Raw genomic sequence first — 25755 nt, forward strand, 5'->3', positions numbered from 1 at the left:
ACTGGACAGAAGTAATCTAGCATATGACAAATGTTACGTTTAAAACCACACAAGTTAAAAAGATTAAAATTATACGGAACTGAAAGTTCAGAAACATCATGTTAAACAAGTTGCTTGGCTGTTAGCTTCTTTTTAAAAAATTTAGTTGTTCTCTTCATACAGAAATGTTACTGTGCATTCATTTTTATTTTGGTCTACCAAACTTACCAAATTAAATGCATCCGTTTCCTGGCAAACCCTTGAATTCTTTTAATATAATAAATATATTAGAGCAGTAAGCAGATGTATAGCTACACCTGTATATTTTCTCTTATACAATATACTTGAAGGGTGTTTTGAGGAGAAAGAAACATAGGTACACTTGGGGGGGGAGTGGAAAACCAGATATTTTTTGCCTATCATTTCATGCACCCCTTTCTGTTCTTCCAGTAAATCTAGTCTAACATCCTGTTTGCAGTCAGGAAACATGGGGAGCTCACAAGTAGGGCATAAAAGATAGTAGCAATGGGAAATCTCTGTTGCTTAGCCTTAAACTGAGGTAGTCATAGGTTCACGTACTTTATGGTCAGAGCTAGTGTAATCATTAGAATAAGAAGGTTCCTCATAATTTTAGGCCACCAGTTTCTCAGTTCAGCCACAAGGTCATTGGGTGATCTTGGCCCATTTGCTTTCAACATAACCTGATTTATGGGGTTCTTGTAAGGATAGGTGGGTGAAGAGAAATCCATGTGTGTTACTGTGAACATAAATGTAATTAATAAAGCCATTAAAAAAACAGAAGACAAGGTAAATATGTAGGGTTGCCAGGTCCCTCTTCACAACCGGCGGATGTTTTTTGGGGTGGAGCCTGAAGAGGGCGGGGTTTGGGGAGGGGAGGAACTTCAATGCCATAGAGTCCAGTTGCCAAAGCAGCCATTTTCTCCAAGTGATCTCTATCGGCTGGAGATCAGTTGTAATAGCAGGAGATCTCCAGCCAGTACCTGGACGTTGGCAATTGTATAAATAAGGCATTTTAAAATTTACTGTGTGAAAACACCCTGTAGTAGCATGGCTTTCAAGGCCCAATGCACCTAGCAGAGTGAGTGCCATGTGGTATGGAGAGCACGCACTCAAGGATAGCCCTGTGTCCAGATACTTTAGGCATTAACAGTTTGCTTATGATGCCAAACAAAGCAGCTCCTTCTTCACATGATCTCCTCTCTAGGAATGAAAGACTCCTCTCTCAGCCACAGGAAGTCGTCCCCTGCTGACTCTTGGTCTCAGACAGTGTCCTAATACACTACAGTGAGGCAGCAAGAATGTTACAATGGACTGTTCCACTCCTAAATGAGGGGGGTTTCTCCATTTTTAAATGTTTTATTTGAATTTCTTCCTATAAAACATAAGGAAAAGGACTGATGAAACTTTACTTAATTTATATAGGAAGGGTTTCAGTATTGTTTGTTAGCATGAGGCAGTGTATATTTATTTAATTTTTAATCTTTAAACTCAAGGCAGCTATCAAAGTATTCAGACATGCCTACTCTAAGGTGGACATGGCCTGGGTTGAATGGCATAGTCCATTCTAACATTAGGCCTTTTCTACCTTCATTTGCTGATTGCACCTGAATAAAGCGTTAGAGCTCGTTTTGAACTCATGAAGCAGCCTTATACTGAATCAGACCCTTGGTCCATCAAAGCCAGTATTGTCTACTCAGACCAGCAGCAGCTCTCCAGGGTCTCAGGCAGAGGTCTTTCACATCACCTACTTGCCTAGTCCCTTTAACTGGAGATGCCGGGGATTGAACCTAGAACCTTCTGCATGCCAAGCAGAGGCTCTACCACTGAGCCACAGCCCCTCCCCATGGTCAGAGCCACATGTTTACAATTAAGTGATTCATGAGTGGGCTAAAATTTACTTCTTATTCAACTTTAAAAGGCTTCGATAGATTGACAAAAATACTGTCCAAAACATGTTAGCATTTTGAGTAATATTCTTGCATAGCTCCTATTTATTTATATGGGACTGGTGCATGATTCTGCCCCTCCTATTGGGCTGGGTTCTAGCAAAGTCTATGAATAATACATGATTATTTCTGAGATTCATCACCATAACAGGCTATTTTCCTTGGATTTGGAAAGCTTGTCTTTTTTGTTGCATTGAAAATATTAGGTCTTCGGTAAAAACATCTGGGAACCATTGTTCCAATTACATAGCTCTCATTACAAATCAGCATGTTGAGTCTATTACAAATTTAGGAAAATTATTCATTTTTCTGTATATCAGCCTTTTGTACCTTTTTCTTCTGACTTTGTATGGAGTCAGGTAACATGAAGTCTGTTGTCCTCATCGAAAGTAAATTTGTTGTGTTCCAGATGCAGGAGAGAAGCTGTGAGCAAGATGCACAGCTGTCTTTAATGATGAAGGATGCTTCTTCTGCAGATAAAAGCAATCAAGCAAACAGCCATGAAAACATGTATGAGGATTCCTCTTCTTTTGACCTCTTTTATGATTCCCTCTCAGATATACAGGGTGGGGAATTTTCACATGAGTTGTCTGCCTTTCTTAGTGAAGAGGAGATAAACAAAAGCCTTGAACTTGCCCAGGAATCTATTATGAATTCTGTAAAGGATGGGAAGACAAAGCAGGAGTACACATATTACTTCAATACCTCTTCTCCAAACTCGTCAGAAGATACCAAAGTGTGTGATCCAGATACTTCCAAGAGGACTCTGGTGGCAAGTCCAAACTCACTGTTGGTTGCATCTCAAACTCTCCCAGAGCAGAAAAAGAAGAATGCGCATTCTCAAGAAACAAACAATATTTTCAATGTTACTAGGGGGAAATCTAGTGTATCGCCCCTGCTACCAGCAAGGCCAAGCTTCATTCGGAGTCTCAAAAATGCTGAAAGATGTGGTCCAAGCATGCAAAAGATGAGCCCTAAGTCCATATCATCTTCCAACAGTGAAGCTCCTGCCAAGAACAAGCTGTGTGATAAAGCTGCCACTTTGATAGAAGAACTCTCTTCCATATTTAGAGAAGCAGCAAAGACAAGAGTTAGAAGCCCAGATGGAAATTCTTCTTCCCCTGACAGTGGATACCTGTCCCCTAAAAACAAACAAGCAGTCATGTCAAATTCCTTAATGAACTCAATCCCAGACAAAACATCTCAAGAGGGCATAGCTGAGAATGAATTACCCAAAGTCACTCACAATGCAGAATCTGTGCTCCACGAGAAGGACATCTCTCAGGCCGATGAAAATGACTCCCTGAACCAACTCTCAAAGGAAAATCACAATCAACTGTCAGCCCCTCAATTTACCCTGAAACTTAGGAGTCTGGAAGTTGCTGAAGGAAGCAAGGTGCTGCTAGAATGCAGAGTTACGGGAAACCCATCACCTCATGTCAGGTAAGATTGGAGAATAGTCTTCTGGTCATCCCTGTTCCATCAGGTGTGAACAGTAGCTGTTGTATCCTCAGATTTTAATCTACTGGACAGATAATATGGAACAGGTGAAGATGATGCCTAATCTACTCATATATCTGCATCACATGTAGAAACAGCCATAATGGCCGGCCATTATTTGTGGTGCCCCCAATCCTTCCCCCCCACATTGCTTGTTCATTGCTTCTGTAACTCTGAATCCTGTCACACAGTGAGTTAATGACCCAAACCCTTCTCCAAGTTTGAAAGAGTCACTTAAACCACTTCAGGCCTTCTTACCCTCACCCCCACCCCAGTCAGTGCGATTATTTGGAAATAGTGGTTTGAGGAGCATGGCCTTAACAGAGAGATCTATCTCCATGCCACTGTAGAAATATATTCCTCTTGATGCAATGTCAAGTTGTGCTGATGAAGCTGTTAACAGCGGGGTGTATCATTTGGGTGACTTTGGATATCTTCTGTTGCATTTTATATATTTTTAATTTAATTCTTTTTAAATAGTTGCTCATGATACCATTCTTCATTAGTATATCTGTTTGAGTTTACAAAGGGCATTGAGCCAGTCAGTGCAGCATAGATCAGTCCTAACAACCCTGTCTTGGCCTATTTTTGCCTTAAAATAGAGTACACAAATGCCAGGAATGTGTGGGGGCAATTGCACATTTCAGTACAGATCCCATATTTTGTATGTGCATTGAAAAGGGTGCCAACCTTCGGGAAACATGTATTGCTCAACACCTTAGCATTTTACTTTATATAACTCTCCAGGAGAACACTATCTCAATAATATTAGTGAAATAGGGACCATAATAAGAGTAATAATAGGCTGAAATAACAATAGGTCACCACAAGTGATGCACTGAAAGATCTGCTCTGTGGAGGCACTCATTTGGATTGACATGGAAATACGGAAGGAAAGTGCAGGTCTCCTGGAGTTGCTGTTTGTCCCATTCTGGGTTACGTACAACTTGTCCATGTGGTTTCCCAATTAAGCAACAATTCGAGGGTGATTTGCGTGTGAGAGTTGACTTAACCTCTGCTTTTGTGCTAGGTAAAAGTACAGGTACAAGGGTGAACTGAAATAGATTTCTTACTGATGTACTTTCTAAAGATTCATTGTGGCATGAAGTTTTGTGAACTAAAGCCCACTTCGTTAGATGGTTTTATTAAAGCCCACACTTGATTAATTTACTAGAAGTCCTAAACCAGGGGTGTCAAACTCAATTGTTACAAGGTCCAGATATGACATAAATGTCACTTGGTCAAGCCGGGCCATGCCCCGCCAGCCCAGATTGAGAGTGGGGGGAAGAGGGCTGACTTGGCTGGATTGCAGGTTGGATAAGTGATCTCAAGGGGCCAGATCCTGCTCTTGGGCCTTATGTTTGACACCCCTGTCCTAAACTGTGATTTTAAATGTTGGTTTTGATGTATTGGGTGTATTTTATTTTTATGTATCTTGTTTATATTGTAAGCTGCCTTGAGCTCCGAATGGAAGAAAGGCAGCTAATATTTTTTAAAATAAATAAATCTATCATATCTTGGTAGACATATATGTGTGCGTATGTGTCTCTATAGACACATGGCTATAGAGAGTAGTATTGAGAGGCATAGGCTGTGCAAGCTGTGCAGATAAAGACGCCGTTTTTGGCAGAAACACCTTGTCTGGAAAGAGGGAAGAAAGCTGCTCCTGCTTCTTTTACACAATAATGAAGACTTGTATAGATACTAAGGTCCTGCCCCTGACTGCTGCGCTTGCAATATTTAGCAGTAGTTTGAGTACTGAATGGGCAGTTCTTTCTTCCACCAAAAGAGCTGTGGCAATACTTGATGAAGCAATAGGGTTGCCAATCTCCAGGTACTAGCTCGAGATCTCCTGCTATTACAACTGATCTCCAGCCGATAGTGATCAATTCACCTGGAGAAAATGGCCGCTTTGGCAATTGGACTCTATGGCATTGAAGTCCTGCCCCTCCCCAAACCCTGCCCTCCTCAGGCTCCACCCAAAAACCTCCAACCGGTGGCGAAGAGGGACCTGGCAACCCTATGAAGCTAGAGTGGCCATCCTTTTTGATAAACTTTAGACAAAACCAGATTTATAACAAATGTCATAACATGCCCTTCTCCCTAATAGGAACCCAAAACAGCTTCCATTGTTCTCCTGTCCTTCATTTTATCCTCACAACCATCTTGTGAGGTAAGTCTGGCTGAGTGTGTGGGACTGGCCCAAGGTCACTCAGCAACCTTCCATGGTAGACTGGGGATTCAAGTCTTAGAGATATGGTGCGATCGTGAAGATAGCCTGATCCAGGATTTTTCTGTTCCCTTCATTTTGGCACTGCAACTCCCATCATCACTCTGGGTTTGGTGGCCAGTTTGGTCAGGTGGACAGAAATGCAAATTATTTTATGACCATAGCTTCATGGTAACAGCAAGCCAAATGATTTGTTTTGTTATAATATTAGGTTCTGGTCAGGGTCATAAGGGGTAGCAGGCAGGATCTTTGTCTAGGGGCCCATATTGGCTCTCAGCAGTCCCTCTGAGAAGTATGGCATCTCCTGAAAGGAAAAATGGGTGTGGTATTTCTAAGATTATGAAAGCAGTAATGGTTGAACATGCAGAATACAGGATCCAGATGTAGGAAAATAAAAAAAAAACTGATTTAAAATTGGCAAAAGGTACCAAATATTTGTATTCCGCATGTTAAAAATTGGGCCTCCCAAACTAGGTTCAGATGTAATGAACTATACGGCTGATAGGGTTGCCAGGTGCCCACTGGTGGTGAGCAAGCCTCCGGCAATTGACCCCTCTGCCCGCCGACCACCTGAGGGTCAGGGGGCAAACGTGCACGTGCATACCGCGCACGTCACTTTTGGTTTAGAATCGGAAGTTCCGCCTCACGAGGAGCTGCTTTACCACTCAGACTAAGGTATAAGGCCCCTTGCGAGGAGGCACTTCCGGTTCTAAACCAAAAGTGACACGCATGTATCGGTGCACGCACACATGCACGTGCGCTTAAACGCAAAAGTCTCCAGTCGGAGGAGAAGAGAGACCTGGCAACCGTAACGCCTGAGCCAGAGGGATCCTCCTCCCTTTCCCCTCCTTCCTTTTTTCACTCATGGCCAGAATAACTAGATGTTTCCGTGGAAGCCATAATGTGCCATTACATTCCAACTGGCAAACTAGGGTTTGCCCTGGCCCCTCAAACCAGGATTCCAAATCATAGTTTATTCATAGTCTGAAAACCTAGTTGGCAGGGAAAGTGTAAAATGCAGTTTGCCATGAGCAGAGAAATCTCAGTTTATCTGGCTACACATGAGGGGAGGAAGGAGGGATAAGCAGTTTGCAAGCCTGATTTTACAGGCTCGTTTGTTAACTTGTAAACCATAATGTGCTGTTATATCTGAACCAAACTTCAGAAGATTTCAAGATGGGACTTTAATTATGACATTCTCTTCATGGTGAAAGGAATGGAGAAATAGCACACTACTTCTGTGTTGTATTGTAGAACTTCCTTCTGCCAAGGCTTCCTTCAATGGAGAAAGATTTTTTTTTCATTAGAGGAAAACTTTCTCAATTAGACAAAATATTTTTCCCTGGGGATAAAATCTATTTCTATTGGTGGAAGACTTGGCAGAAGGGAGTTGTAGGAATCAACCCAACAAAAAGTTAATTACTTCCAGTTTCTAAAGTACAGCAGTCCCTTGTCTAGTTTGGAAATTAATGCCTATCTTTAGTCTACATGATAATTCCCAATCTTCTTTTATGGTGCTAGAAGTTCTTACTTTATCCAAGATAAGAAAAGAATTAGTCAAGACTTCCAAATAATTACAAGAAACGATTTCTTTCTTTTTAAAGTCCTAAAACGTCTATGTAAAATATGACAATAATAATATAACTGTTTATTTACTCTGGGCAAAACCGCATGGTTGCTTTAGCCTCCTTTATTCCCTGTTTCAGCCAGGATTCAGCCAGGATCGAACGCACGTTCGGCGAAAAGCAAGCGTTCGATCCTGGCTGAATCCTCGCTGAAACAGGGAATACAGGAGGCTAAAGCGACCATGCGTTTTCACCCTGAGTCTACCTAAAGGATCTTTCAGTTAGGAATACTATTTCTGTGCTGCAACTTTAACTTGTTTTCCACGATACAGTCAATTGCTGCTACTTTTGCACTGAATTGCCTAATTGCTGGCTGCTGAGGCATAAATGCAAGTACAGCATATGACTTAACAGATATGTGGAGAATGCCCACTGAACTGAAACTTAACGTATCAATTTCATTCCTTAAAAGAGTGTGAGGTCAATGGAGTTGTCATATATTCACATTTTGGCATGCTTACAGTTGTGGTAATTACTTTCACATGCCGCCAGTGCTTTTCCATTCTTGGAAAGCTGCTGCCAGTCTGGGTAGACGATACTGACCTTGATGGTCTGATTCGGTATCTGGCGGATTCATGTGTTCATGTGATTTTCAGCTTTTCCATATAGTTAGGAAGCAACCAGCACAACTGGATGCCATATCAGTCTAGCAAATATAGCCAAATTCACAAGTGCCTCTTAAAACATTTTTCAGTCTTTCTTCAGCTGTGTATGTGTACATGTGAATAGCCCCAATAGTTTTAGATGCACTTATTGGGAATAGCCCCAATAGTTATATATGAACTTATTGGGAGGTTGTGAAAACACTGATGGCCGTAGGTTGATTTACAATTGCATTTCAGCCTTCCAGTACTTTCTAATGCTTATGATTTCAGTCTGTGTCCTGCATGTTGTGCCCAGACATTTATTTCTGTGAAGTGAATGAAGTCCCATTTTCCTTACCTCTGCAGTGATACTACATCTGATTCTGCTGCTGTAGCATAACTGCGTAAGTGAAATTGAGAACACCTGTCTGCAGATGGAAAAACCTGTTTAATTCTTTGACAGAAAGCAAGAGTAAATTTAGTGCTGAGGCAGGAGCCCACATTGCCCAATGAAAAATGGTTCTTATAAAGTAGAGGAATAGCCATGTCCCCCCCCCCCGCCCACACACAAACAGACCCTACCACGTTCCACAACCTCTTTTGGACAGATCAGGACATCACAATTTACCACCTGTCCTGCCTTCTTTACATGTAGAGTCTTTCACACACCAGGCCCCCTGTCTCATTCACAGAGACACCATCAGACAGCGCAGCTCAGTCCCCTTTAGCATTCACCCCTCACTCAGACATTTCAAAGAGCTATTGGGGTTGGGACTCAAATGCTGCGATAATTTATTCATATCTTAATGTATACATTATATTTCCCTGAGACACTACACATCCAGTCCACAGGGTTAAACAAACAAGGAGTTAACTTTATTTATGGCTTGAACACATCATTGAAGTGAATCAGGTCATATCATATCATAAAATGTATTGCGGTCTTTGACCAGCATAACAAAAGTTATAACAAGATTTAACAAAAGTTCCAGATTTAAAACAATGATTCAATACAACAGAAGAATAAAAGTCTACAGCTTTACAATGGTTTTACTATCGTTCCCTGAGTCTTACATATACCGAGGCAAAATTTAGCAGCTTGTCTATTTGCCCAGTGATTTTTATCAGACAATAAATTTTCCAATTTAATTTCATCGGATTCACCCAGAAAACCATCAAGCACAGGCTGAAGATATTTTAATCTGGCCTCCTTGTGATGTGGACATCTCAGAATAATATGCTCGGTTGTTTCCACATCCCCCAATGAACATGAACATAATATTTCAGAGTATGGAATCTTTTTAAATCTCCCAACACAGCAGAAGGAAGTGCTGCACATCTTGCCAGAGTAAATGCTGTTCTACTGTTGTTAGATTCTATTCTAGTTAGATAGGCTGCTGGAGCAACCATGTATTTTATGCTCAGCTGGCATTTAAAATTTGGGACTCTGGAAAGGTCTGCTTGGTGCTCAATGTCTTCAACTCTCTGACGAATAATATCTTTCCCACGATCGTACCCACTTTTCAGGAGTGCCTGAGGGGATAAACCCAGGGTAATAATTGTTTTGCCAACAGTCCTCAGTCAATTTGCTTGGAGTTTATCTTGGAATATCAAAGGAAAAAGCCCCTGAGAGTTCAATATTCCTTTCAACCATAGCTGGATGGATGTGATGCAGACTCTAGCTTGCACCTTCAGCATTCCAGTTTCCAATCTAATCCAGGCATTTGGGACACATTTAGGAACCTGGAGGGCTGCTCTTAAAAAATTGGAGTGCACCCTCTCCAGAGGTGAGAAGCAAGGAGTTGGTGAGCCCAAAAAGGAACCATATTGGAGTTGAGCCAAGGATTTGGCTTTAAATAACTTCAAGGCTGCTGATACTGAGTGACCACCTTGTGTTCTCATAAATTTAATAATGCTATTGGCGGACCTATCACCCTGATCAGCAGCATATCTGCTGTGAATGGTCCTTGAGCCAGATGCCTGGACCATCACTCCCAGGTATTTAAAGGTGTCTACTTGATCAATTTTATGGCCCTTGATCACCCATGGTCTTTTCCTATGGTTTCTCCCAAACACCATGATTTTAGTTTTCTGATAGTTGATGGTAAGAGATTCATTTTCACAGTATTTGATTAACCTACCCAGGGCTCTCTTCATCCCTGTGGGGGGCCTGGAGAGAATTACTGCATCGTCTGCATATAGCAACAAGGGTGTATGCCTTTCTGCGATTTTGTGGCAATCTAGTTTTTGAAGATGACTTGCCATATCATTAATGTAGAAGGCAAATAACACAAGTGCTAATATGCAGCCTTGCCTAACCCCTCTGTAGGTTCTAATTCGGTCAGTTAAGTGTCCCAATCTGCTACATCTGACCCTTAGATAAGTATGATTATGCAGTGTCCAGATAAGAAAAAGAAGTCTTTTGTCGATGGTAGAAATCAGGTGGACGATTACTAAGTTTCTCCACATTTGAACCTTTTAAGCCATAGCTCTATTCAGGCATTCAGGATTCTTTGTTACAAGTTGGACTTCCTCCCAGTCAGTGTCATGCTATTATTCTGCCACAGGCTGGCGTAAGCTTCCAGCTCCTTCCCCAGCCAGTTCTAACGCTCTGTCTAACTTCAGGAATGGATTTAACTTCTCGCCAACATTCTGTCAGCTCTTACTGGTTGCTCTTAGGGAGAGGTGGAATTTAACCTGTCTGCCACACCGTGTTAGTTACACATTGCCACAAAAAGATGCCGCTGGGCTTTTTAAAAAAAAATCATAAGGTAATCAAATGTCCCTGAAATGTGGAAGGCATTGTCGTGCATGATATTTATCCATTTTATTATCATTGTTATGTGGACACTGATTCATATCTTGACCACCTCATGAGCCAGACAGAGAAAGTCTTTAACCATCATTTTCTTTTTACTAAATAACGCCAGGGGGCAGAATAATTTAAAAAAAAAACCTGTTCCATTAACACACACCACAGGTAATGTTGAAATGTTCAGGTCAACGGTTAAGAAATGTTCACATTAGAAGACACCTCCGACCAGTAATTAAGGTGTCACAGACCTGGTACAATGTTCAAATGTGGGTTGTCCTATTTATGTAATTATATTAGAATCGGAAATTTTTTTGTGTAATTGGTTGCTTTATGCAGCTCATAAAATGTGACTATTAACTATCTGTTTTCAGAATCTTCCTTATAGCTGTACAAATGACAATTTGGATGAATATAGTTTGGGTGTTGTTGTTTTTTGCAAGAATCTTCCAATCAATTCTGCATTGTTCCATTCAAAATCCTTCATACTTGATGAAAGAAAAGCTATTTGGGGGGCTATTGTTAAATTATATGAGGTAGCAAGCAACAGGTGGCACTGCAAGGCAGGATATAATTTTGTTTTTCAATAAAGCTTTAGGAATGAGTCTGAAGAATTAAAATATACATATGTTGCAATGGGTCCACAGCAATGTTTTTAAATCATGCCCTAAATGTTTAAATTAACTGGCTGATGCTGAACATAAAAGCAAAACTTTAATTCACATTACATACCTAAACATGCATGAAATAGCAGTACAAAACAACAATACTCCACACTTCATATCTGAAAACTTCCATCACAGCTATGCATGCCTATTCATCTGTTTTTGCTGTGATCTGTTTGCAGTCCCAGAGCATTGGTCAGCAAGGCTGGTGGACCTGAGCTAGTTTGAATATGGTCACTGCTCAGATGGCAGATTTGTAAAGAAGATTTTGCCAGGCATGATTGTTCTGATTTAGTAATTCAATCCTTGGGAGGGAAGGAGGCACGGTATGGCTCTATCTTGTCAGATCTTGAAAGCTAAGCAGGGGAAGGACTTGAAAGGGAGACCACCAAGGAAGACTCTGCAGAGGAAGGCAATGGCAAACCACCTCTGCTTCTCAATTTCTTTGAAAGCCTCATGATGGGGTCGCCACAAATTGGTTGTGTCTTGATGGCACTTTAAATACACACACAGCTCAATCCTTGTTTATCTGAATTGTTCATTTAGCTTTTAAGAACAGTTGGTAAAAAAAATTAAAATAGCACATTGTCTTGTCACACCCTGATCTGTCAGAATATATAGTGCATATTTTTATCTATTTGTGCATACTTTGATCTAAACAGTAGATGTGTTTCAGACAGTCCAGATGCACATTCTTTTCCAGAACTCAGGTTGATCAATTTGATGTTTCTCAAAGTGATTATATAACTTTGACGTCAGTAACACTACTAAAGTCTTTTATCTGAGGTTAGGCTTCACCAGTAACCCCTTTAAAGCTTTTTTCTGTTATACCTGTCTTGACAACTATAAAAACTGTCATGAGGAGCAAATCATTGTGTATAATCAGGGCTATTAATCGAGTTTGTTCCTGCCAAGCTACCTTGCTTTATGCAGACAGAAAATGGATTCAGGTCATGTAATTTTATGTAAGAGAAGTATTGGCTATATGTCTACACAATCTTTTGCCATCCTGAATAAAGTAATGCATATTGTCCACATTGCATATTCTTTTTTCACATTACACATTCTTGCATTCCCACAGTCATTGTTCTGAGAAATGTGATTGTAATCAAATACCTGGTATTTTAAAAGCCAATAGCAGTTATCTGCATTTCAGTTAACTCGGTGTGTCATCTGTAGATTTCTTCTTGCTCAGTTGCTTTGTGGTCGCATTGGAACACCACTAGATTTCACAAAGAGGAAATGGATTGCTGAAATTCTAATTTGACAATCATAGGCACATTTGGCAACTTTCACAGATCAGTGCTTCCAATTTTCAATAGCAGTCTTAATGGAATATCTTATATACAGAAGATCTGCTCTTGACATTGTACGGTTCTGACAGCAGCGGGATTGTGGGAGAGGAGAGTTATCCGCAAAGAACGACATTTGGAATCAATGTTATAGAACTGCAAGCAAGGCTCAGACTTACCTATAAGCTCAGTTTTCTAGCATGTGCTGGGGAGGGTTGGGAGCTGGCACAAGGTTCAGGGGCTTGTCCGGTGGGGCAGGGACTAAGCTGGGCATCCAGCATGCTGCCACAAAATGGCTGATGGTGTGGAAGCTGGAGAAGGAGCCATAGCATTTCTAACTCCAGCTGGAACTTTTCCTGCCCTGCAGCATACCTTCTTGGCCTGCCCTACATTTCAAATGGATCAATCAGGCCCTGGCTCAACAGGGGCGGGGCCGGCAGGCAGGCTCAGACCTGAGCTTTTGCACTTGGCTCTTCCAGCTAGGTATTTAAGAAACCATCCCCCTTGCCCAGCTGAGTCTGCTTCCTAATTTGTCCCACCCTCCCTATACTTGGGCTGTTTGGTTGTTATGCCAACTTTATGTTAATTCGTCACAACTTGGCGGTTTTGGCATGGGGCCGGATCCATTTTGGGGGGAAAGGCAGCCTGCGTGCCCCCTTTCCCCCATTCTGGGGACCCCAATAAGGGGTTTGGGGGGAGGCCTGGAATAGGGACATGCCCAGTCGGGGGCTGTCAGGATGGGACATGGGCCTTGGTCTGATCCATCAAGACCTTTCTTATGTTCTTATGGTTTGCCATTGCCTGCCTCTGTGTAGTAACCCGGTTGCCATAAGGCGGCTGTGACTTGATAGTGCTTTAAACACACACATTCCAAGCCATTCGAAATCATTGTGTTTTGTCAGTTTTTGACATGGATTGTTATTTGCTTGCTGGCAAGGCAGCATCTTGGACTGTTTAAAAGTCTTGGAGACAAATGCTGTGATTGTATAACCACATTTAGATGGGACATTTTTGTGGGATGCAGAGGATTGCTTTATAAATATTAATGTGGTAAATAGAATTATCACTTTAAACATGGCGGTAATCCAAAATGTTTCAGAGGATATAATCCATGTTTAAAATTAGTGTGTTAGTGGTTTTGTGAGTGAGAAGAAACGACAGAAAAAATGGTATTTTTGGCATTTGGGGTTGGGAACTATTTTTACATCTGAAAAAATTGGGGCAACTCTAAATTGGTTACTGGTTTACACCCAATAATAGTTTTGGGGGTAGCTGTGTTAGTCTGTAGTAGTACAGCAAAATTTGAGTCTACTGGCACCTTATAGAGAAGAATCATTATTTTATGTCCATTTGTGAAAGCCCTGGGTTTAGTAGCATAACATATGAAGCACGATTACGAATCAACAAGAAGGTACTGTTACCTGACTCATTTAAATTGCACGGAGGGTTTAGGCAAGGGTGTGTTTTGGTGCCCTCCCTTTTCAGTTTTTATATAAATGATCTCCCTGACAGGCTTAGGCTGTCAAATTCGCATGCACCTGTGCTAGCGAACTTCTCAATTTCTACTCTTACGTACACTGACAATACCCCGTTAATAGCTCATTTCCCAGTAGGATTGCATCGTCTCTTGAAAGTGTTTGGAGCTTATTGCAGCAACAAGAGTTTAACCGTTAATGACAATAAATCTAAAATAGAAGTATTTGCTAAGAACCTCTGACCAGCCTCATATGCTTGCCGACTAAATGGCAATAAATTGCAACAAATAAATAGCTGCAGCTATCTAGGTATGAAATTTCAATCTATTCTGACCTGGAGCAATTATTTAGGCCTTATGAAAGAGAAGGCCTTAAGATCATCTAAAAGAATTCAGCACTTTTTCTTTTCCAGAGGCGGACAACGTATTCTCTCTGCTATTATGCTCTTTGAAGCAAAAAACAGTTACCCAGCTTCTTTATGGTGTTTCTTTGTGGACCGCTTTAGTAGATGAGCATCTTGATGCTATTCTGGATAGAATTCTAAGAAAGTTACTAAGTGCTTCTTATTGCCTGGCAGGGATTGCTATTAGATAAGACTCCTCACCACACACTTATTTTTTAGTATATGCATGTTCAAATAAAGACATGTCACTCCTTCATGTGGTACCATTTTAGCAGATACATAAAAGGAGTCTGTAATATATTCCTGCTAAAAATGTCATGTGCACATGAGATCTTAGCCATAGTTGAATTTCATATGGCAATATCTCAATTTCACAGAAATTTTTTAAAGCCTATTTCTTCATGCAGATACAACTTAAGATGCAGTGCTAGTTGCAACAAACTCACCTTTTGAATAACTGATTTTGGCATTAAAATAATATTAAATTTACAGTAAGACTTTTTTTGCACACTTGACTTACTCCTGATTTTCTTGGCAGTTCCACAAGCATTGGAATCAGTCTGGGATCTGTTCCTCTGCATGTCTGCCCTCCCTCTCCATTTTCACTGTTGTGGAGTCAGTTTATTTTCTTCTGCACATGCCTTAAATAATGAGGATTCTCAAGGGAGGGTTCTGGCATCATCAATGGCATCACAGCACCCCCTTTTAAAAGTGGCCCTAAATACCGATATATCGATATTTTAGGACCATTTTTTAAACCAAACACTGAAACCACATGTCTTCATGGCAGGGGGAGGGGAGAGAGTTGTTTGACCATCCAGTCATTGAAGAGTGGGGTAGAGTGGGTGGGACAAAGAAAACCTACAGAAGCATTACGCATGAGGAAAAAGTTGACTCAAAATCAACTTCCAGAAAAAGTTCAGAGTAAAAATGGTTTCAAAAGAACTGGGGGGGAAATGAGGGAGCAACTGAAAATAACAAAGCAAAAACTAAAAGCACAAACAATGTGGAAATTTGGGGATAAACCAAAGTAGTATGGGGCCAAAACCAACAGAAAAAACACCATACGGAAATACCCTAAGTCATAGGAAAAGGTCCAAAAGAGGATGGACCAGTGTCAGATTAGAACTTCAGTTTCTTGAGAAGTATATAACTTCTGAAATAATTATCAAATAGAGTTGCTTGTAAAAGCTGTTCTTAAGTGAACTACAAGTAAAAACAAGTAGAAGTCTTTTAAGATCTCATCCATCTGTTTTGTTAAGCTCCTTTTCTTATAGCCTCTGTAATGTCAGCTTCAAAGCAAGCATAACTTGATGTTCCCTCATGTTGAGTATGTATGTAATAAAAATGATTATTAGTGTGCATTTATAGTTCCTTTATATCAAAGGATCGGAATGTTTAACAACCTCTGCCATATGCTGGCAACCTTGCTTTGCTTTCAAACATCTAAAAAGTGAATCCTTGATCAAGGGGAATAAAAGGAGAGACACATGTTCCATCTGTCCCTTTTTACTAGGCTAGTCCTGGTTTTCTGGTAACTGTCCCTCTTTTTACAGATGTCTTAAATGTTTATCAGTGTGAGTTGGTAACATTCATTTTTCATCATTTAGCTCTCTTCCCAGGCTACCTAGAAGTTAGAGATCTCACTGGGAATGGATGCCTCCTTGTCTAATGCACATGCATGTAAACACATATGCATGAATACTAAGATACTATGCAGCACAAAGTCTTCCACTTCACATAACTACAGAAGTACATTTTGAACAGTTGGTAAAACTTTGTAGGGTGAGTATGCTTTTCAACTATATAGGCTTTTAAATCAGTGGCTATTGCACACTAAATTAATATAGCATATAAAAAGCAGAGACTAGGGTCCACCAAAATGGAGATAAAAAGTTGGGACAGTGATCCTTGAAAGCTGGAGTGTTATTAGTATGCTCTGTTTTCATGTGTGAAATTGTGGAGGGCGTGAAGGTAGAATTTAACAGTAAAGCTATTGTTAGATGCCCTGACCTGGGTAGCCCCAGGTTAGCCTAATCTCATCAGGTCTCAGAAGCTAAGCAGGGATGGCTTTGGTTAGTATTTGGATGAGCAACCTCCAAGGAACAGCAGAGTTGTGAAGCGGAGACAGACACTGGCAAACCACGTCTGAACGTCTCTCGCCTTGAAAACCCTACAGGGTCACCATAAGTCAGCCCAGCTATGACTTGATGGCAAAAAAAAAATTGTTAGATGCATAGAACAGTCCTGACCAACTTGTGACCCACCAAAGCTGAAATCAGCAAGGTATGGAAACCCACGAGGGGCTCAGGAAACCTCATGGTTCTACTTGCCTGTCCAGGACTGCCAAAACAGGGCTGAACACCTGGCTGGTCACAGTCCCTGGTAACTGGGGTGGAAGGGCTATCTCCAGTTTGGAGGATTATAAGTTGGCAAGCCTAGTTTACACTTTACAGAAGCTATAGCTGAAGAGGAAGCAGGGGCTCTTCAGTAAAAAGGGACTGTGTATTTTACTGTAGGCTGGAATCCCGTGTGGGAAACACAGTAAGGGTTGAAACATATATCTCCCTTCAAAATAATAATCTGGACTCTAACCAGCTTTCCTGGGAAAAGAAAACAGTGCTGAGCATGCTTAGTTCCTTAAGGAGAAAAGCATGGCAAAGAAATATTCACTTCAACAAATACCTGCTAAAATAATTTAGTCTGGAGTTCAAGTTGATTGTCCAAGCGTACCCACTAATAAGTAAATAAGGTTCAGCAGAACAATGGCAAAAATATTTTCAAAAAACCCCTATCCATTGATACATGGCTGCTGTAATCATATCAAACATAACACCTGATATAGGTTATAAAGTTATAGGAACATAATGGTAAACCCAGTGCTTTCACAAATGGACAGAAAAGAATGACTTTTCCCTTTGCACATTTTTATGGAAACTATAGAGGACGATGAATCCAGTAATCACTATTTCCAATGTAAACAGAAGTGTTCACAATAAGCCCATCAAGGAAAATGTTATTTAATAGTGCTGGGCATGTATGTATTTGTCCTGTCATTTTTGGCACTCTCTTAAGGTGGATGAAGAGACAACCATTTTTTATCCTTGTGACAGAAGTCAAGAGGATGTACACTCTGCTAGGCCTCCAGCGTGATAAGCTCCATCCTCTTCTTTCTGTCTCCACCCGTAATGGAAGTAATCCCATCCTTTTTATCATATATATTTATTGTAGTCAGTTAATTTTACATTAACTCTATAACAATTTTTTTTTCTGCTTCTGAATGGCCTGTGGGCCATAATAAAGACTGCCACTGACGCTTGTAACTGCTCTAGCATTCATTATGTGTATCACAGAGACTCCTGTGGTATTGCAGTTGGGAGGGTGGAAAATTCACAGATCCTAAAAGCACCCATTCTGTATAAATGCACAGCCTTGCAAAACTTTGTGGTATTGTCGCTCGGGTGTCCTAAGGAAATGCTAAACTTTAGCTTTATAGCTTTATGATGCATTCAGCATGCACACATCTGGTTTTCTCATGGTCTTGAGCCAAGAGAGGATGATATTTTAGATACACTACCCATTCTTTATTTCGCAAATTTAAAACTAGTTCTGAAAAATTATATATCATTAGCACTGAACATAGACTATCAAAACAGAAGCCCTGAGAAGTTTCCTTTACTTTTCCCTTCAGGAAGTATGATACAGTACCAGAAAACTTGTTCTTGCTTGTTTTGCTTTTATAGTAAGTGTACATGAGATGTGAACATGTTGCAGGCAGTAAATAATTAGCCCATCAGCATGGAATTTTTTTAAAAGAATTAATCTTTTATACAGACCTGCTAAATTCAGTGGGACAACTACATATAAAGATGTCTAGGATGTAGGCTGTATAAGACATGTGTGAAGACACACTTTCAGGAATAGCGCTTTCAGGAATAGTATCTACTTCTTTAAAAGAAATCATATGTCTATGTGAGGCTGCTGGCATACAAACAATTTGTGGACTTAGGGCAGCTTTTAGATAGAAGTTGGTGTTAGGATGGTGCCTCCTGCTATGGCAAGAAGCCTCCCAATGTCATCCCTAGTTGCCTGTAGAGCGGCCATGGGTTTTTTTGGGGGGAGGGGTTAGCTATGTTGTCTGCACTGCTATGTCACTTCTGAGTAGGGTTGCCAACCTCCAGGTACTGGTTTAGGAAACAACAGCACAAGGCTCAATATCTCTCTATTTCTTTATAAGTTCAAATAACATAGCTGGAGATCTCCTGCTATTACAATTGATCTCCATCTGATAGAGATCAGTTCACCTGCAGAAAATGGTCGCTTTGGAAATTGGACTCTCTGGCGTTGAAGTCCCCTCCTCAAACCCCACCCTCCTCAGGCTCCACCCCAAAAACCTCCTACTGGTGGCTAAGAGGGACCTGGCAACGCTACTTCTGAGGAAAACCCAGAAGAGACATAGGGTAGTTTAATAAATCGCCATAAAATCTATGATTGTAGTCCATCTGTCCCTGCCCCCAACCATCCCACCAATTGCCAGTCATGGCCTGTCAAGACTTGTTGGTGCCCAAACCATAGAAGCTTTGGGAGAAGGGGTTTTTGCAGTATCCACACAACTTCTAGTTGTCTCCTAGTAATCTACTTTCCATGTTTTCCCCTGTTTTGCTGCAGTCTTTCCCAAATCTGGTTTGGTATTAGGGTTGCCATCCTCCAGGTACTAGCTGGAGATCTCCTGCTATTACAACTGATCTCCAGCTAATAGAGATCAGTTCACCTGGTGAAAATGGCCACTATGGTAATTGGACTCTATGGCATTGAAATACCTCCCCTCCCCAAACCCCGCCCTCCTCAGGCTCCGCCCCAAAAACCTCCCACCAGTGGCGAAGAGGGACCTGGCAGCTCAATTTGGTGTGAATGTTTTGGAAAGATTGCAGTCAAAAGAAGTTTAAACAAGAAGGTGCACACTGTTGCAGGTCCTTCCCACATCATAAGAAAAGTTCTGCTGGATCAGACCAGTAGTACATCTAGTCCAGCATACTGCTTCACACAGTTACCCACCAGTTGCCCTGGAGGGCCAAACAAACAGGGCATAGAGGCCAAGGCCTTCCCCCTGCTGCTTCCTCCCAGCACTGACAGAGATTTCTTGTATGTAAATAGAGGCTCTCTTCAGTCACCATGGCTAGCTGCTATTCATGGATCTCTCCTCCAGAAATCTGTCTAATCCCCTTTTAAAGCCATCTATGCTTGTGGTCATCACCACTGGCAGTGAATATTACAATTTAATTCCTCGTTGAGTAGAAAAGCATTTCCTTTTGTCTGTCCTTTCCCCAACAATTGCATTGGGTGACACATATCAAAATTGTTTCTGTGCAGGTTGTGGGTTTCTGTCCTGTCTTGTTGTGGTGGTCCCAATGGTTAGCACTTCAATAGTATGAGGCCTCAGTCCCCTGAGGAAATATCCTCTTAGGGGGGTCAATCCAACACAGCCTTTCACAGGGGGTAGATCAGGCCATCCATGAGAAGTGCGAGAATCTTATTTTGCTAGTATTCTCTGTACTCTCTCCAACCACAGACATACACAAAACTGGCTCTTATCCAAACAGAGTTTATTCAGAGACAGATAACAGGCAATTAGAAGCAATCTCCACACAGATTCCCAGATAAAGCAAGGGAGGCAAACAAATGTACATAGAGACAGTGCAATTACACAAGAGCTCAGGGGCTGTGATGAATCAAAAGATGAAACTGCCCAGGTGGACCTTTCCAAGAAGAATCGACCCTTGGCAATTGGCAGGTACAATTTCTATACCTTATTAAAAACAAGTGCTCTATGGGCACATTGTGTGTCAGAATGATTACACAAAATTACATGTTCTGTACATTCTGAGTCTCTGGTGTGATAAGGTCCTTGACCGAACTTCAGACAGTGAATGTGCTCATTTTGGGCGTGTCTTTGGGGTTCTTGTTTTTCAGCTACCAACTGACTTTTGGTAAGCCCACACGCCCTACTGTCTGCAGCTTGCATTTCAGATGCATTATAGGAGAGAGATCGGCATTTTTGTTCTAAAATGGCCCCACTTTGGCAATGGGAATAGCCCTAGAAAATGAAGGATCGGTTTTCATTTATAACATGGGTGCCCCTGAGTTCTACTATGATGTCTTAATTTGGAGTTCTGAATACTGCTCAAATAGGGTAGGGGGTATGGGAGCCCTTAACAGCATCCACAGGCCTCACCCCTGACTCTCCTCTACTTTCGCTCAATTTGTCTAATAATAAAGATAAATATTTTAGACATGTGTACCTCTGAGTGGGGAAGCAGTGTGTACATTAAAGGTCGGTACCAATTTCTTGTAGGGTCTACAGTATCAGACTGAGACCTGCGTGCCTCAGGTTCAAATGCCACAAACTACAATGGGTGATTTTGAGCTGCCATTCTTTCTATCAGCCTACACCGTCTCACAGGTTGTTATTAGGATTGCCAGGATTACTCTCACTCCCACCCTTGCTCTGGTGATCAGTGGGAGGAAAGGAGGGGGGAGATCAATGTCACAAACGTTTTGATCTCACTTCTGGGCAAAGACTTGGAAGCGATGTCATGCCCCCATATGATGTTCTAGGAACTGACCCGATATTTACAGTATTTACCGTAGACTTTGAGGGGTTTCTTGAGTGTTGCAGGGGCAGTACCATCACTTCTAGGTCTTTACCCGGAAGTGACATTGAAACATCAGGAATACTTTTCCCTTTCAGGTTCCCACCCCAACCAACTGGGGAGCGCAGGTGTAGGCCTAGCATCCACATGAAGGCAAAATGGAGGATAAGGAGCTTTATAAGTCACTTGCCTTGGAGGAAGGGTGGGATGAAAAAACAGTAGATAATTAGTTGGCAAGAGAAAGGGGACCCTCAGTCCCTCCCATGCCAACCAACTCTCACCCTCCAAATGCCCCCATTTTCCCATCTTCTGAACTGGATTTACCCCTGATTATTAGTGAAAAATAGTGAGCAGGGATACATTTGGCACCATCCATGTGCTCAATAATTCTCACCTGCAAACCATTAGCGGAGTATATGTTTTCCTTGTAACATTTAGTTCTACTTTTAGAGATTCGTGTGTGTGTGTGTGTGTGTTTTTGTTTTTTGGAAAGGAAAATCTTATAACGTTGTCAACCAATTTTTCCCAAATTCAATTTCACGTCATTTTGTAGTTTAATAAAAAAATTGACTTGAGCCAATACTTTTCCTTGGAAGGACACAAGATATAGTATAATTTTTCTTTTCATGAACTAAGAGGTTTCTCCAGTGTTTGAGAAACTTGCTTTCACCAGAACAACTTCATTAAAATTGCAACAACTGTGAAGAATGTTGATTACAAAAACTAACCTCATATTTGCTCCTTGTGTTCCCCCCCCCTTTGGAATATTTTCTTTAAGAATTGCTGTGAGACTATAAATATTCTTTTACATGTTTTGTGATATGCTTTCAATAAAATAATTAAAAGGAGGGAAATAACTGGATTGCCACATTGTTCAGGAAGAAAAAAGAGGAGAATAAAACCCAAGCTGTAAACAAAAGCTGGGTACCCGGGGTTGGGTGAGAGGAAAATTTATGTAAATCTATGTGGAAATATTACACATATATTTTATTAGAAGCGCTGTACAGATTTTAAAATTCTTTAAAAGCATTAAAATGGCACAATGGCCAAACTTTAGGTTGATATCTGTAACCACAAACCCAAATGCATTTCGGCCTCTAGGGCCTTCATCAGTGGTTAGTTAAAACCTTTTCTAAAATCTGCACACATATATAGAAATACAATGATGTGAACCAATACAAATAAAAATGTTTACACATTGGTATTTTTAATATATACAGCTAAGCAATTACTTTAATTTAATTAATGATGAATCGAGGGTTCAAATCTGTATTATTATGTTTTACAATACTACAACAAAAACCAAATATGCCAGTTGTTTGAATAATTGAGAATAAACTTTGTAAGTATTTCTAAAACATTTTTAACTAAACCTATGTAATGGGCTTTCAAACAGATGGCAACTAACCCATTTCTGTTCTGTCTTTTCAGACAACGTATTCACTTACCTGGTTGGGTTTTAAACTGTTTGTATTTTGTATTTGTATTGATTCACATCATTGTATTTCTATATATGTGGGTACAACCCTGGGTACCCAGCTTTTGCCACATTGTTCAAACATGATGCCACATGATTTGTTTTATTCTGAATACGCAGGAAGTTTATTTGTGTGTGGATGCTGTCAAGTCGCTTCCAACTTATGCCAAACCTATGAATTAACGTCCTCCAAAATGTCCTATCTTTAATAGCCTTGCTCTGGTCTTGCAAACTGAGGGCCGTGGCTTCCTTGATTGAATCAATCCATCGCATGTTGGGTCTTCCTTAGGGTTGTCAACCTCCAGGTACTAGCTGGAGATCTCCTGCTATTACATCTGATCTCCAGCCAATAGAGATCAGTTCACCTGGAGGAAAATGGCCACTTTGGCAATTGGACTCTATGGCATTGAAGTCCCTCCCCTCCCCAAACCCCGCCCTCCTCAAGCTCCACCCCCAAAAACCTCCCACCAGTGGTGAAGAGGGACCTGGCAACCCTAGACTTCCTCTTTTCCTAATGCCTTCAACTGTCCCTAGCATTATTGTATTTTCCAGTGATGCTTGTTGTCTCATAATGTGAACAAAGTATGATAGCCTCAATTTAGTCATTTTCGCTTCCAGGGAGAGTTCAAGCTTGATTTGATCTAGAACCCACTCATTTGCCTTTTTGGCAGTCTGTGGTATAGGTAAAACTCTCCTCCAGCACTACATTTCAACTGAATCAACTTTCTTCCTGTTAGCTTTCTTCATTGTCCAACTTTCACCCCCATACATAATAATGGGGTATACCATAGTATGAATTATCTTGATCTTGGTTGCCAGCAACAGATCACATGGAAGCTGCCTTGTACTGAATTGGACCATCAGTCATCAAAGTCAGTATTGTCTACTCAGACTGGCAGTGGTAGCAGCTCACCAGGTTCTCAAGTAAAAGTCATTCATATCGCCTGGTCCTTTTAACTGGAGATGCCAAAGATTGAACCTGGGACTTTCTGCATGCCAAGTAAAGGCTGAGTTATGGTGCCTCCTTACTCTTAAGAATCTTTTCTAGCTCCTTCATGGCTGCCCTTCCCAGTCTCAATCTCCTTCTGATTTCTTGGTTGCAGTTTCCCTTTTGGTTGATGATGGAGCCAAGGAATAGAAAATCTTGAACAATTTCAATTTCTTCATTATCAACCTTAAAGCTGTGTAATTCCCTAATAGTCAATACTTTTGTCTTCTTGATGTTCAGCTGTAATCTTGCTTTGGTACTTTCTACTTTAACTTTCATCAGTGGTTGTTTCAAGTCTTCACTATTTTCTTCTAGTAATATGGCATCATCTGTATATCTCAAATTGTTAATGTTCCTTCCACCAATTTTCACTCCACCTTCATCTAAAGCTAATCCAGCTTTCGTTATGATGTCTTGTACATATAGATTGAAGAGATAGGAAGATAAAATAAATCCATGTCTGACACCTTTGCTAACTGTTTCTTCAAATTCTGTCCTAATATAATTCTTCATATTCTGTCCATATACCTCCTGTCCAGAGTACAGGTTGCGCATCAAAACTATCAGATGCTGTGACACACCAATTTCTTTGCAAACTAACCATAATTTTCCCAAAAGCTTTGCTGTAATCTATGAAACACGAGCTGACTTTCTTCTGAAATTCTTGTGCATGCTTTAGAAACCAAAGTAAATTTGAAATATGATCTCTGGTGCCTCTTCCTTTTCTGAATCCACCTTGAATATCTGGCATTTCTTGTTCCATGTATGATAAGATTCTTTGTTGTAAGATTTTGAGCATTACTTTACTAGTGTGAGAAATTAATGTAATTGGAATGCCCATCAAAAAGCAGTGTCCAACAAAATTAAACCTGGGGTTGGTGCTATTGTCAATTTTTTTCACACCAAAGGTGGCAAATATATTCCAGGGGCTATTCAGGTTTTTAACCTGAAAATTACCCCAATTATCCTCTTTGGTGTTGCCATCTGGATTACAGTCATCAATGAATCTATAGTTCGTCCATTGCTTCAGTTCTTACGAAAACTCCTAAATGCCCCTCGATGTGTTGCTGGCGTTACTCTTCATTCCGAGTTTGGCCAAATGTCACTTGAAGCTAGGGCGTGGTTGGCCGCCTTTAAACTACACCTTAAACTGTGCTTTAGCACTGAGGGGTTCCTAGCTTCTCTGAAGCATGACCCTTTTAAATCCTCATGGCAAAAAATCTTAGATGAGAAACTGTCGTTGTTGGGCTTCTCTCAGGATATGTTATCAGATCTTGGGAAAACTGAAGCTTTTGCCAAAATTAAAAAGCGCATTAAAGAGCTCGATTATAACAGCACTACTTTTCGTGCTCGTCGTGTCTGTTCATCCCAGTTCTTCGGAATACCCCCTCCACGTGGTCTGCCTGCCTATACATATTATCTAACAACTCCTCGTCTCTGTAGAGCTTTTTGCTTGGCTAGATTGAATGCTAACCCTTCTATGGTAATGCAGGGCAGAATTCTGAATATACCATACTCAGACAGGATCTGCCCTTGCTCTTCTGGCTCTATTGACTCATTAGCCCATGCCCTTTTGGAATGCCGCTTTTACGAGGAACTTCGATCGCACTATATTTCCCCCCTTTTAATATACAAATCCAATGCCTCTGTGACTAACATAATGCCTTTTTTACTAAGCGATAGGGACCCCAAGGCTACATTGTCAGTGGCAAGATTTGTTTCAGTCCTTATATCCCTCCAACACTAGGTATATGCTGCTCAAGATCAATTGATCAAGGAGCTTCTAAGGGATAAAAGGAAAGGAAAGAAATTAATGTGATGGTCCCATAGTTGCTGCAGTCTTTGATGTCTCCTTTTTTGGAATTGGAATGAAGATTGAGTTTTTACAGTCTATGGGCCATTGTTTTGTTTTCCATATTTGTTGACATATTCTTGTTAAGATTTTGATGGACTGTTTCTGAGGCTCAAAATAGCACTATTGATGTCCCATCTACTCCTGGTGATTTGTTTCTCCCAATTGCTTTCAGTGCAGCTTTCACTTCACTTTCTAAAACTAGGTTCTTCTTCAAAACAGTCTTCTTTGAAGGAATCTGTCATCCTTTCATCTT

The 25755-nt window shown here is 40.9% G+C and overlaps 1 protein-coding gene across 1 annotated transcript in view; it reads left to right on the plus strand.

Annotated features, from left to right (window-relative positions):
- Positions 1-2820: 2820 nt before the first annotated feature.
- LOC130482351 (palladin-like) overlaps positions 2821-25755 on the plus strand; it is a gene marked incomplete at its 5' end in the record, with an annotated part of 116382 nt that continues 93447 nt past the window's right edge. The window contains one exon of the mRNA XM_056855061.1: positions 2821-3389. Within this exon, the coding sequence (XP_056711039.1) occupies positions 2821-3389 (569 nt within the window). The remainder of the gene's footprint in view (positions 3390-25755) is intronic.

The sequence above is a fragment of the Euleptes europaea genome, chromosome 9 (assembly GCF_029931775.1).
Source record: "Euleptes europaea isolate rEulEur1 chromosome 9, rEulEur1.hap1, whole genome shotgun sequence".
NCBI classification, from domain to species: Eukaryota; Metazoa; Chordata; class Lepidosauria; order Squamata; family Sphaerodactylidae; genus Euleptes; species Euleptes europaea.